The sequence below is a fragment of the Vombatus ursinus genome, unplaced genomic scaffold, assembly GCF_900497805.2.
Source record: "Vombatus ursinus unplaced genomic scaffold, bare-nosed wombat genome assembly UNPS02012082.1, whole genome shotgun sequence".
In the NCBI taxonomy this organism is placed as follows: domain Eukaryota; kingdom Metazoa; phylum Chordata; class Mammalia; order Diprotodontia; family Vombatidae; genus Vombatus; species Vombatus ursinus.
Window position 1 is genome coordinate 1,989,025 of NW_020951860.1, and position 14,242 is coordinate 2,003,266.

General features: G+C 37.9%; 1 protein-coding gene across 2 annotated transcripts in view; it reads left to right on the top strand.

The window, feature by feature from the left end:
- The window catches only part of ADIPOR2 (adiponectin receptor 2), a 70,124-nt gene extending 55,906 nt beyond the window's left edge, over nucleotides 1-14,218 (top strand). For both annotated transcript variants that reach the window (XM_027857280.1, XM_027857279.1), the window contains exons 5-8: nucleotides 8,696-8,882; nucleotides 9,308-9,495; nucleotides 12,174-12,367; nucleotides 13,669-14,218. In XM_027857280.1, the coding sequence (XP_027713081.1) occupies nucleotides 8,696-8,882; nucleotides 9,308-9,495; nucleotides 12,174-12,367; nucleotides 13,669-13,797 (698 nt within the window). In that variant the 3' untranslated portion in view covers nucleotides 13,798-14,218. The remainder of the gene's footprint in view (nucleotides 1-8,695; nucleotides 8,883-9,307; nucleotides 9,496-12,173; nucleotides 12,368-13,668) is intronic.
- Nucleotides 14,219-14,242: the final 24 nt, after the last annotated feature.

Here is a 14,242-nt window from a genome sequence, read left to right on the forward strand (position 1 = left end):
ATTTTTAATGTTTTCATGCTGTTTTCTGCATCTCTGCTACTATGCACCAACACTTCCCCTACGTTGCTTCTAATACACACTTGTAACAGATACATGTAACCAAGCCAAATAAATCAGCCAGATCGGAAAGTGCATGTTTAACTATGCATCTTTAGTTGGTTATCTCTTTGAAGAGTCAAGATGCATGGAAAGAAGATCTTTTGATATATTATTTTCCTGTCTATCTTTCCCAAAGTACAAAGTCTCTGTGAGAGGAAGTATGTGTGATATTTCAGATAGAGTGTCAGTCAAGGAGGCAAGAAGACTTGATTTTTTTAAGTTCAGCTTCTGACACATACAAACTGCCTATGGACAAGTCATATAAACTTGTCAAAGTTCTGCTGTAGATGAGTTGCTGATCCGTATTGATGGAGGGAGTTCCCTTCCATACAGTTTCCATACACCAGTGAATTCATCCCTAAACGTCCAGCCAAGAAAGCTTCCAACTTACTGAACAGAGGGGAGATTGCCCAATTCATTGGTTACGTGATTGAAAAATGATTAAGAAACCTGAGGAGAAACTGCAGTAAGTGACTTCTATGCCAGATCTGTACACATCTTGAGCCAGAAGCTCATACACAATAGGAAAAGGAACTACCAGCAAAGCCACCAGCCTGTATAAGCAAATTAGTTGGTAGCCTTCCACTGTAGCCAGAAATGGGCCAGACACACTTGTAAGGTTCATGTTCTCACACAGCAAGAACAGAGGAATCTTCAGAGAAGGCCCCTAGGTAGAGGTTTTGGAAGCCTCAGGGAGCATCACTGACTAGTATGGAGTAGCAGTGTTGAATCTGTGATAGCCTAAGAACTTAAAGTCTTTAGCTCTGTCTTGAGATATCATTGAGGATCCTGAAGACCTGACATTCTGAACCTCAGATATCCATGGGTGGGATGGAGAGGGGCAGAACCCATGGGAATGGAAATGATCAGGGCTGACCACCTAAAACCGGAAGCACAAACAAGGGACAAAATCTGGCCCTGACACAAGCTCCAAATCAGAAACAAAAGCTGGAGAGAAGAATAAACATAAGAAGACCTCCTTACTGGAAACCATGATTTAACTTTTTTTAAAACCCTGAACTGTGTATTTCAAGAACTCTTGAGAACTGCCCATATCTATTAGAACCAGAGGGAAAAGTCAAAGTAAAAAGAATCCACTGATCACCTGAAAGAAACCTCAAAAGGAAAAGTTCTGGTAATGTCATAGCCGTAGTCCAGAATGCTGACATTAAAGAAGAATTACTTCAAGGATCCAGAAAGGAGTTTAAGTGTCAGGGATCACATAAGACCCAGCAGCTTCTATGATAAACAAGAGGAGATCTTGGAATATAATATTACAAAAAGCAAAAGAAAGAAGCTTACTACTAAGAATTCACTTACCCTGAAGAGCTGAGTGTAATCCTACTGGAGGAAAAAAAAAGGATCTTTAATGAAATAGAAGATTTTTAAGCATTTCTGATGAAAACACTAAAGCTCAGTAGGAACATTGATATTCAGACACAAGAATATAATACTCTTTTTCCTCCCCTGCAAGAGCATTCCCCATTGGTGAGTTCTTCCTGGAACCTCCATTTTGGAAAGAGGACCCAAGATTAGCCATTCTTCACTTTTTGAACTTTGTTATCATGCCCTTGCATTAGTACCTTTTATAGCCTCTCTTTGCCCTTATGTGTTGTCTTCCCTAATAGAATGTTATAACAATAATAATAACATTTATATAATGCCTACTATGCGCCAGGCACTGTGTTGAATGCTTTACAAACAGTATATACTATGTGTCAGGTACTGTATTAAGTGCTTTATAAATATTATTTTGTGGTAAGCTCATCAAGTGCAGGAACTCTTTCTTTTTTTTCTTAATTAAATTATTTTTAGTTTTCAACATTTGTCTCCATAAGTTTTTGAGTTCCCAATTTTCTCTCCTTCCCCCTCCCCAAGACTGTGTGCAATCTGATATAGGCTCTACAAATACATTCCTATTAAACATATTTTTGAATTAATCTTACCATAAAGAGGAATTAAAACCAATAGGAGGAGCCACAAGAAAGAAGGAACAAAACAAAACAGAAGGGGAAAAAAAAAGAGCAAATAGTATGCTTCAGTCTGCATTCAAACTTCATAGTTTTTTCTCTGGATGTGAGTAGGACTTCCCATCATGAGTCCCTTGGAGATGTCATAGATCCATGCATTGCTGAGAAGAGCTAAGTCTGTCAAGTTAGTCGTCACATAATGTGACTATTACTGTGTACACTGTTCTCCTGGTTCTGCTCACTTCATTCAGCATCAGTCCATACAAGTCTTTCCAGGTTTTTCTGAGTCTACCTGCTCATCATTTCTAATAGCATAATAGTATTTCATTACATTCATATACCACAACTTGTTCAGCCATTCCCCACTTGATGGGCATCCCCTCAATTTCCAATTCTTTGCCACCATAGTAAAAGCTGCTATAAATATTTTTGTACATGTGGATCCTTTTCCCTTTTTTATGATCTCTTTGGGATCTGGTGGTATTGTTGGATCAAAGGATATGCACAGTTTTATAAGCCTTTGGACATACTTCCAAATTGCTCTCCAAAATGGTTGGATCAGTTCACAACTCCACCAACAATGCATTAGTGTTCCAATTTTCTCACATCTCCAACATTTATCTTTTTCCTTTTTTGTCATGTTAGCCAATCATGTTAGGTGTGATGTGGTACCTCAGAGTTGTTTTAATTTATATTTCTCTAATCAATAGTGATTTAGAGTATTTTTTCATGTGACTATAGATAGCTTTAATTTTTTTATCTGAAAACTGCCTATTCACATCCTTTGACCATATATCATTTGGGGAATGACTTATATTCTTACAAATGTGACTCAGTTCTCTGTATATTTTGGAAATGAGGCTTTTATGTGAGACAGTGGCTGTAAAAATTGTTTCCCAGCTTTTTTTAGATTTCCTTCTAATCTTGGTTGCATTGGCTTTGTTTGTACAAAAGCATTTTAATTTAATGTAACCAAAATGATCCATTTTGCATTTGTAGTGTTTTCTATCTCTTGTTTGGTCATACATTTTTTCCCTTCTCCATAGATCTGACAGGTAAACTATTCCTTGCTCTCCTAATTAGCTTATGCCATCACACTTGTCTAAATCATGTACCCATTTTGACCTTATCTTGGTGTATGACGTAAGATGTTGGTCTATGCCTAGTTTCTGCCATATTATTTTCTACTTTTCTCAGCAGTTTTTGTCAAATAGTGAGTTCTTATCCCAGGGGTTTATCAAATAGTAGATTACTGTAGTCATTGACTACTGTGTGCCTAACCTGTTCCACTAATCCACCACTCTGTTTCTTAGTCAGTACCAAATAGTTTTGATAATTGCTGCTTTATGATACAGTTTTAGATCTGGTACAGCTAGGCCACCTTCTCTTGCATTTCTTTTCATTAATTCCCCTGATATTCTGAACCTTTTGTTCTTCCAGATGAATTTTGTTATTCTTTTTTCTAGCTCTATAAAATAATTTTTTGGTAGTTTGATTGATGTGGCACTGAATAAGTAAATTAATGTAGGTAGATATTTTTCCAGTTATTTAGATCTGACTTTATTTGTGTGAAAATTGTTTTGTAATTGTATTCATGTAGTTCCCAGGTTTGTCTTGGCAGGTAGACTCTCAAATATTATATATTGTCTACAATTATTTTAAATGGAATTTCTCTTTCTATCTCTTGCTGCTGGGCTTTGTTAGTAATATATAGAAATGCTGATGATTTATGTGGGTTTATTTTATATCCCACAACTTTGCTAAAGTTAATTATTTCCAGGTAGTTTTTTAGTTGAGTCTCCTAAGTATGCATCATACCATCTGCAAAAAGTGATAGCTTTGTGTCCTCATTGCCTATTCCAATTCTTTCAATTTTTTTTCCTTCTCTTATTGCTAAAGCTAACATTTCCTGTTTTTTCTTTTTTTATTAATTTATTTTGATTTATCAATAATCACTTCCATGTGCTTTTGAGTTTAAAATTTTTCTCCCCCTTCCTCCCCACCATCCTCTTCAGGACAGCACACAATCTGATATAGGCTATACATTTACATTCATATTAAACATATTTTCACATCAGAAAGAGGAAACAAAACTCAACAGAAGAGAAAAAAAAATAACAATTCGGCTTCCATAGTTCTTTCTTTGGGTGTAGGTAGCATTTTCCATCGCAAGGCCTCTGGAGATGTCTTAGATCCTTGTATTGCCAGGAAGGGTTAAGTTTATCAACATTAGTCATCATACAACGTGGCTGTTATTGTGTACAAAATTCTCTTTGTTTAAAGCTAACATTTCTAATGCAATATTGCATAACAGTGGTAATAATGGACATTCTTGTTTCACCCATGATCTTATTGGGAATGCTTCTAGCTTATTCCCATTGCATATAATGCTTGCTGGTAGCTACTACCTATCATTTTAAGGAAGACTCCATTTATTTCCTATGCTCTCTAGTGTTTTTAATAGGAATGGGTGTTGCATTTTTTCAAAAGCTTTTTCTGCATGTATTGAGATAATCATATGATTTCTGTTAATTTTGTTATTGAGATGGTCAATTATGCTGATAAACTATTTTTTAAAAAGAAAGAAATACAAACACAGTAGTCCAGAGCAGCCTAGAAAGGTAAATTTATTTGACCCATTGGCTGAGACTGAAGAAACAAATCTCACTTCAGAACTTTAATGTCTTCAAAGGGTATTGAGGTGGTTAAAGAAGAAAAAAAACTGATGATCTGGGATGGATTTGTTCGCTTTTAAGGCATTTAAGGGGGAAAATAGAAGGGAAAGTAAAAAGAAGACTACATTATATTTCAGTACAGAAAGGAGAAAAAATGGAGTGGAACTTAAAATTTCTCCTTTGGGGTATGTAAGAAGGGTACGTATATGGAGGAGGAACTGGAGTCAGTGAACATCCAGTGAACCTTGTTCTTGTCCAAAACAGAAAACAGGAAAGTTAAAATACATTTACACATTTTGGTGTAGAAATATTTTTGGACATGACCACTATGTATATTTGTTTTGTTTGACTCCTTATTTGATACAAATGTTCTTTTTCTTTTTGTTCTATTTTTAGTTTGGGGGTAGAGGAGAGGGGATTTAGCAACAGAGAAGAGAAAAAAGAGGGCTATTGAAACATTTTTTAAAAATACATAGAAAAGAACAGAAGGAAGTTCAGTTAGTAGTACAGATAAGCAGGACAGTTTTGAAAATAAGGGTAGAATTTATCATTTATATCTTTTAAAAGCAAGCTATATGAAATGATAATTCACAGTTTAATTTGTAATGCACTTTTTGTGTTCTGTACTGTATATGGAACTTCTTCCCTCCACTCTTCTTTCTCTTAAGTTCAAATTAAAAAAAAAATATTTAAGGATATCCCTTCCCAAGTTCTACCCACTTGCCCCAACACCATACATACTTTCACTCTCCGGTATTGTGTTGTAATGATATTAGACAAGAAGATTAGGCACACTTCAAGAAACATCTTGTTGGCTCACTGATTGAAATATGTTTTGAGTAGAGCTAAAATGGAAATTTTATTTCATAGATAATGATAGGTGACCTGATTTTTAAGAATTATTTTTAAATCCTTGGGAATGCTTTCTGAATTTAAGTTTCAGCTTTAGTTGGAAGTTTTGTTAAAAAAAAAAAAAAACTAGTACTTTTTTTCCCCTCTAAATAGACTGGCTAAATTTTATCTTGTAAAATTATTCTAGCTCACTGATAATGTGAAATAGTTCTGATAGTTTGAATACCTGTTTGTAAATCTCTTGAGACCTTTAAAATAGAAAGCTTGCTGTATGAGTTTAAGTGATTGCTGGCATTGATCCCTTTTCTAGTTTACTTTTTGGTAAACATTCAGTCTTCAAATTCATGCTAGCCAGTCTAGTAAAAGGCTAGATTAAAAGAATCAATGTAAGCATAGCGTTGGGTTCTAACTCCAGTATGTTTTTTTTTTTTTAAAGGGATGAAAAGCAGGATCACTCAACAAATAGTATCACTTTATAGTCGTACAACTGATGTTTACATAGTTAAACACTAAGATACTGAATCCTTCATAGTTTATGAAGGGCTTTCGTGTACAGTTATCTCATTTAATCCTAACAACTCTATGAGGTAGGCAAGGTAGACATTATGACCTCTACTTTATAGCTGAAGAAGCTGCATCTCAGAAGTTGTTGTAATTTGCAGAACGTCATAGGACTCCTTAAGTGATAGAACTTGGACTCAAACTCATGTGTTGATCCAGCAGATCAAGCAGCCACTCCATCACTTCCTCATTTCAAGAACATAGTATCTTGATACAAAACGTTTTGCTATCACATTCTAAGAATCTTTCTATCCTCCCTGCAGCTTAAAACCCCCTTTTATCTCCCCCAGAACAACCCCGTGAGGCAGATAATGCAAGTAGTATTATTTTTCCTTTGTAGCTTGGGAAGCTGAAACATAGCAGTGAAGTGACTTGCACAAAGTCATATGGGGCAGATCTGTCCGTTGAACTTCTTTCCATTACATCAGGATGTAGTAACAAAGAGTCCCTGATAAGGCTAATGTGACATTGAAACGTTTCCTCTTTGTTGACATATTATCATTGTTTGGACTTGGAAGTCAGAAGACTTCAGTTAGTCTAAACTAATCTGATCACTGGCTGTGGAACCAAATGGAAGCCAGCCTTCTGAGGACTCATGGCTTGATGTCTTCATGTGTCTATATGTGGATAATTCTTTCCTTACCTTATCCCCTCAGGCTGTGAGGAAAGCAGGTATTTACAAACTTAAGTCTCAGGAAGTTAAAATGATATCCTACACTATTTGGAAATCTGAAAGAGAGACCTTTGCTGATTTCTTATGTTACCAGTCCTAGTACAGCATAGTGGAATGAGTGTTGGATTTGGAGTCAAAGGACATGGGCTCTGTAATTTACTGCTGATTGTGACCTTGGGCAAGTCAAATAAGGATCCTAGTTTTTTCCTCATCTACAAAATTAGGAGAATTATACTAGATAACATCTAAGATCCCTTCCAATGCTAAATCTATGATCCTGTGGCACTTTGGGAAGTAGTATATTCGAAAAGAACAGGAAAACATATAGTTAAAGCTGTTTCTCTGTTGATAGGGAAATGAAAGAAATCCTCAATTAACAATACCTTTCCTACTCTAATATCTACATCATTCTGGCAGAAAAGGAATCTGAAAAGAGAAACATGTGGAAAATTTTCACAGATATATTCATTCTTAATATTGCTCTCGTTAAACCTTTTGAATACTACAGAACAGACCAGCTACTTCACTTATTTTAAACTCTGCTGGCTTGTGATGCAGTGGAAAAAGTTCTGGATTTGGAAGTCATAAGACCTGGTTTTGAATTCCAGTTCTTTAAATTAAAACCAGTGTGACCTAGGCACATTTGTCTCTGGGCTTCTGTTTCCTTATGTGAAATTAGGAGGTTTTACTAGATAAGTTTCTGAGGTCCTTTTCAGCTCTAAATCTATGGTCATATGAGAGGATCCTTAAGTTCTCAGTTTTAAAAATGTAGTTACGTGGGGGGCAGCTAGGTGGCACAATGGATGGCGCACCGGCCTTGGATTCAGGAGGACCTGAGTTCAAATCCAGCCTTAGACACATAACACTTACTAGCTGTGTGACCTTGAGCAAGTTGCTTAATTCCATTGCCTAGCCAAAAAAAAAAAAAAATTTTTTTTTTTTTAGTTTGTTTTCTCAATGAGGCGGGGGAGGGAAACAAGGGAGAGAATTTGGAACTCACAATTAAAAAAGAAAAAGAATGGTAAATATTTTTGTAAAAGAATTAGTTATCTGAGTTCTAGGGAGTAAAGGCAGTTAGAGATTGGCATAGTGACTACAGTGAGAGCAACAGTGTAGAAGGGTGAAGAGACAGGAAAACTAAATAGCAGGCACACCTCCATTGGTAGTGTATAATAGTTTCATAATGATAACCCTAAAGTGTTTTTTTTTTAAGAGAGGGTTATATTGTTCAATTGTATATAAAGAAAAGACCCCACTGTCTTTTGCATTATTAAATGTTTAGTATTTTTTATTTCCATCATGAAATTAATTATATAGAACATGTCAGCTGGATAAAATAGATACCATAATTAAGTAGGATGTATCAGGATGGTAGGATGGAAAGAACCCTGCATTTGGAGGAAGAAGACCTGTGCTTGCATGTTGGTTCTACTGTTTATTCTCTATATGTAATTTACCTTGGTAAGTCACTTCCTCTCTTTAAGAATCTCAGTTTCCTCGTTTGCAAAATGAATGAATTGGATGATCTCTAAAAGTCTTTTGCTGCTCTAAATCCTATTCTGTTCCCTTATGTTTAATTGTTCCTTTTTGTGGAAATAAATTTTAACAAAGCAAACATACATGAACCACAAAGTATACTTCCCAGAGAATGTTGAAGTAGTACCAATCAATGAACACTGATTGTATGTAATTGGAGTTTTCTTGCTGTGTAATAAAGTTTTTTTTTTAAGTCATATAACTCCCTAATAATTTCCAAAATGATTGAATCATTTCATGACTCTACCAGCAGTGAGTTAATGGGCCTATTTCTGTTAAAGGTCTGACCTTTCATTCTTCCACCTTCCCCTTTTGTTTCTCTTCCATAGGTTGTGTTTTCTTCCTGTGCCTGGGGATCTTCTACATGTTTCGTCCAAACATCTCCTTTGTTGCTCCATTACAAGAGAAAGTGGTCTTTGGATTATTCTTCCTGGGAGCCATTCTCTGCCTTTCTTTCTCATGGCTTTTCCACACTGTTTACTGCCACTCAGAATCAGTCTCCCGGATCTTCTCCAAGTAGGTATCTAGAAAGGCCCTAAGGCAGGGGTTCTTAATGTTGGATCCATAAACTTGTTCTTTAAAAAGTTTTTGATATTTTTATTTCCATATAATTGGTTCCCTTTGTAATCCTATGTATTTTATTTTGTATATTTAAAAACATTCTGGGAAGGGTACATAGTTTTACCACAGTGCTAAAGGGAATCCATGATACAAAAAAGGTTAAGAATTCCTGCTATAAGGCTTGCGTAATTATATAGGAATACCAATCTGATTTGGCCTAGGGGAATATATTTAGCAGTCTCAGTACTGCTTATTTTAAGGAAGCCAAAAGTTTCCTCTTAGTTATTGCTGATAATTCAGAGCAAATGGGGCTCATTAGGGTTCTGGGATTAAATTTTTTTTGGGGGGGTTATTAAACTGAATATTTGTCCCTATTCTAGACTGGATTACTCTGGCATTGCCCTCCTGATCATGGGAAGTTTTGTTCCTTGGCTTTATTACTCCTTCTACTGTAATCCACAGCCTTGCTTCATCTACTTGATTGTCATCTGTGTACTGGGGATTGCAGCCATCATTGTCTCCCAGTGGGATATGTTTGCCACCCCTCAGTATCGTGGGGTGAGAGCAGGTAAGAGTATTATTTCAGCAGTTGGAGAACTTCTAATTGAGGAGAAAGGGTAGTATGTAAATGAACCTGTACTCTTCTGGTGGTGTATTTATGGTTGTGGCTATATAATGTTCTGAATGGCAAGCTTTTTAAACTTTGTAAAATGAAGGAGGCCTTTAGTTCTTTTCAGGGGAACTTTTGAGTGAATTAATTGCTGTGAAAGTTTAGCTAGCACTCTCTGTGGTGATTCTGCATAACCATTCTACTTGTCTGATCATCACATGTGGCTCCTTTTCATTACTTCTGCTGCAGGAATAAAAATGATGAATTCTAGGTCATGTCTCTTCAGTCTAAAGATGATATGGGAAGACCTTTGGATTCTTTTCTTATAGGTGCTGTTCTAGAAGTGAAGCAGAAAGTATTAAAAGGAAGGACTGAGGGTGGGAAAGGTACAGCTGTGATTTTTTTTTCCTAATATGAAAAGTTGGGAGGAAAACACTCAATTCATCAGGTATGAGCAAGTAGGCTGGTTGTGGAAAGAAATTGGCTGTCTCACCATTCACTTGTCAAAGGCATTTCAAGCAAATAAATGGACAGTGCTTAATGCTTGTCTCTAAAGCTAGGGGTAGGGTGTGAGAGAAAGAGGCGGGGGGGGGGAGAGAGAGAGAGAGAGAGTGAGAGAGTATAATAATTAAGCAGGATATATCAGGATGGTAGGATGCAAAAAACCCTATATTTGGAGGAAGAAGACCTGTGCTTGCGTTGGTTCTGCTGTTTATTCTCTATATGTAATTTACCTTGGTAAATCACTTCCCCACTTTAAGAATCAGTTTCCTCATTTGCAAAATGAATGAATTGTAGGATCTCTAAAAGTCTTTTACTGCTCTAAATCTATTCTGTTATCTTATGTTTAATTGTTCCTTTTTGTGGAAATAAATTTTAACAAAGCAAACATACATAAGCCACAAAGTATACTTCCCAGAGAATGTTTTGGTAGTACTTAACAAAGTAGTACCAATCAATGAATACTGATTATGTGTAATTGGAGTTTTGTTGCTGTGTAATAAAGTTGTTTTTTTTTTTTAACTCGTATAACAGTAATCCAGGCAAGAGGTGATGAGGGCCTGAACTTAAGTGAATTATGTTGTGAATGGAGAGAAACAAACAGTTGTAAGAGTTGCTGTAGAGATAGAATTAATGAGGTTTGGCCCCTAATTGAATTTGGAGGGAGAGGAAATAATTGAAGATGCCAGATTATAAACCAGGATGACTGGGAAAATGGTGGTACCCTCAACAGAAATAGGGAACTTAGAAGGGCAAGGATTTAGGGTGATAGAGGTCTGTTTTTGGGCATAGAGTATGAGATGCATGTAGGACATAAGGGTGGAGTTCACCAGCAGGCAGCTGGAGGTGCCATTCTGGCTCTCAGGAGAGAGATAGGCACTGTCAGATAGGAGGAAAACCAAAAGGGAATAATGTCACAGAGACCCAGAGGGAGGAAAGAATTTCTGGGGATAGAGCGTGGAAGTGTTTTTTATAAACTTCATAGTTTAAATTTTCGATGTCTGAATCTTTGGAGAGGTCAGGTAGGATGAGGGCTGAGAAAAGGCAATCAGATTGGGATTGAGATTATTGCTTACCTTGCAGATAGCAGGTTCAGTAGAGCTATGGGATCAGAAACCTGATTTTAAGGAAATGAGAAATGGGCGAGTTGTTGCAGTGAGATTAGATAACTCTATAGGTGCTTCTCATTGAAAGGGAGGACATGTATATAGGGTGATAGTTTGAGGAGATAGGACAGACAAATGAGGGCCATTTCAGGCTGCGGGAGATCTGGGCATGTTTGTAGGTAGCAGGAAGGAGACAGAGAAATAAAAGAAGAAGAAAGGCATAATGATCTCTGGGGCAAACTCCAAGCAGGGATTATCATCTTCCAGAGAGCTGAGTTTATGTGAACACTAAACAATGGAAAGAGTTTGAGATGAAGAGATCTAAGATAAAGGAAAGTGATTGAAGATTAAATCTGTAATAGGAGGGCAGAGGAAGATACAGATTATGTAGTACTGAGAGTTTAGGAGAAGACAGTGAGGGAGAGAATTTTCACCTCCACAAATGGTAGCTGTAGGATGGCAACAGGGCATACTTTTGCAGTACTTCTGGTTAAGCAAATACCTGGTGATCAGATGCCCTGGGCTGAGCTGAAACTTGTGTAGAGGCCCATCCAAGAGAGCAGGGGTAAGTCTCAGACACACCCCACACAGGAAGCAAGCACCCTATTCATCTAGTGTATCTGGTATCCTACGACTTCCCATCTTGGATGAATCTACTCCATATCTCTTCAGGTAACCGTAGGACTTCTGGCTCCCCAAAGTGTTGTTGTAATTCCTATCTTTTTAGGAGGCAGCTTACTTGAACTTCTCTAGCAGTGTCACTCCAGCTTTGAAGACTGACAGCTAATTAGATGACGCATTACTGAGAAAGAGGGAGCACAATGCACTTTTATTTTCTGCTATAACACAGTTGCATTGCCTTAGAGTAGAGCTTCACAAACCCTTTTGTCCCTTTCTAAAGGGACACTAATATTGTACTCTGTGTACTTTGTATCCTCCCATTTACGAAGTTGATATTTCAGTGCCAACCTAATGTGTTCATCACCTTCTCCATGTTTGTGTTGATTTTTCCTCCCATTTGACTCCTAGGAGTGTTTCTGGGCTTGGGCCTAAGTGGAATCATTCCTACACTGCACTATATCTTTTCGGAGGGGTTCCTGAAGGCTGCCACCATTGGACAGATAGGCTGGCTGCTGCTCATGGCCTGTCTGTACATCACTGGAGCTGCACTCTATGCTGCTCGGATCCCAGAGCGCTTCTTCCCTGGAAAGTGTGACATCTGGGTGAGTCTATGTGGCCTGTTTATTTTGATGGTAGTAGATAAGGGATAGCTGAGTATAGTATGCTTGCCTAACCATTTTGGATTTTAGACTGTTAAGGAGGCAGCATAATTGAAAAGGATACCATACTGGCAATCTAGAGGCCTGTATTCAAGCACCCATTCCCCCTCTAGCTAGCTGTCCCCTTGGCCAAGACACTTACCTGTATGGGCCTCCATTTCCTTAGCTATAAAATGGGGAAGAGAAGTCTGGATTAGAATACAATAAAAGTGCAGAGGGTTAAAGTTGTGAAAGACATAAAGAATATTGTAACTGAAGAAGGGCTCTCATTCTTAAGTTCTTGAGAACTTAATAAATATGAGACCTGGCCACTTGAATACCATTTTTTGCTTACTTTATGATCCTAAATCTCCTTGAAGCTCAGTTTAGCAATCTGTAAAATGAAGGTAATCCTACATTTTGAGTCTCAGGTAGTTAACTGAGATTTCTTCTTAATTCGTGATTTTGTAGTTTTTGTCATTGGTGTAAAAGCATCCCCATAGCATGTATTTCATTGTACCTGAAACTTGAAAGAAATCTTATAAGTTATGTTTTCCAATCTCCCACAATATACAGGCGCTTCTTCTGTAGCATCCCTTAAGGTAGGTGGTCAGTGTGTAACCTCAACAGTGGTTTGCCCATATAGGAATCACTGGTCATAAAGAACCTCTGAATCCTATAATGGCCCCAGACGTATACCTTTTTTCGCTTGTAAGCAAATGTCAGTACCATTGAGCCATTATTATGGAATACAAAAATGATGTGTGAGTTTTTCAGTGTGAAGAAATCCCTTCACCAGCAAAGACTATACAGCCTATCTGTGCAGTAATAGATAAATGTTGGGGATTAGCCCAAGACTAGGGCTGACTTACCCAGAGTCACACTAGTAAATGTCAGAGGCAAGACTCGACCCCAGGTCTTGCTAACTCGAAGACTGGCACTGTCTGCTATGTAGTATATGCTGTGTACTTCTTGAGTCATTGCTTCCTTGACTTGTGCTAGAAGGAGGCTCTGCCAGATGGTATGTGGCCATGAGTTCACCCTGACTCTAGTGTGAAGTGTATTTGTGATTCTTGGGCCTACAACTTGTAGACTTATGCCTTGGCTGTGTCAGGATGTGTGCAGAAGGGGCAGCAGGAGCTCTGATTATGTCCTCTGTGCTTGAGCTTATTGTGTAACCAGAAGTCAGTATTCTAAGTACCTTTAGCTAAACTCTTAATTATGTGTGGGGTTTTGTCTTATTTTTTTCCTCTTTTTGTCTTCAGTTTCACTCCCATCAGCTCTTTCACATCTTTGTGGTTGCTGGGGCTTTTGTGCACTTCCATGGTGTCTCAAACCTCCAGGAGTTCCGTTTCATGATTGGTGGGGGCTGCAGCGAGGAGGACGCACTGTAAAACCTGCCAGTGTCCCTGGACCATAACCCAGAACCAGGGCCAGCAACAGCTGTGGTCCGTATTGACTGGCCATTGATGCAAAACACCAGAAAGAGCCCCACAACTTTGAGCTGGGCATCGAGGCTTCCCAGGGGCTGAACGTGGTACACGATAGAGAAGAGAAAAACAAAAATAAATCATACCTCAAAGGATGGAGTGCATCAATTTGGAGAAAAGGAGATGTATGCTCAAACTTAACTTATTCTTAGGAATCTACAGATTGAGGGCCATGGAGGACCCTTGGCAAACTGGCTTCTGTTCAATGCCATATTTATTTGTAGAAGACGGGGGCATCTTAGTTGGCTGTTCTTCCCTTCCCTGCCCTGCCCTGCCCTGCCCTGCCCTGCCCTGCCCTTCTCCTCTTCTCTTCTCTTCTCTTCTCTTCTCTTCTCTTCTCTTCTCTTCT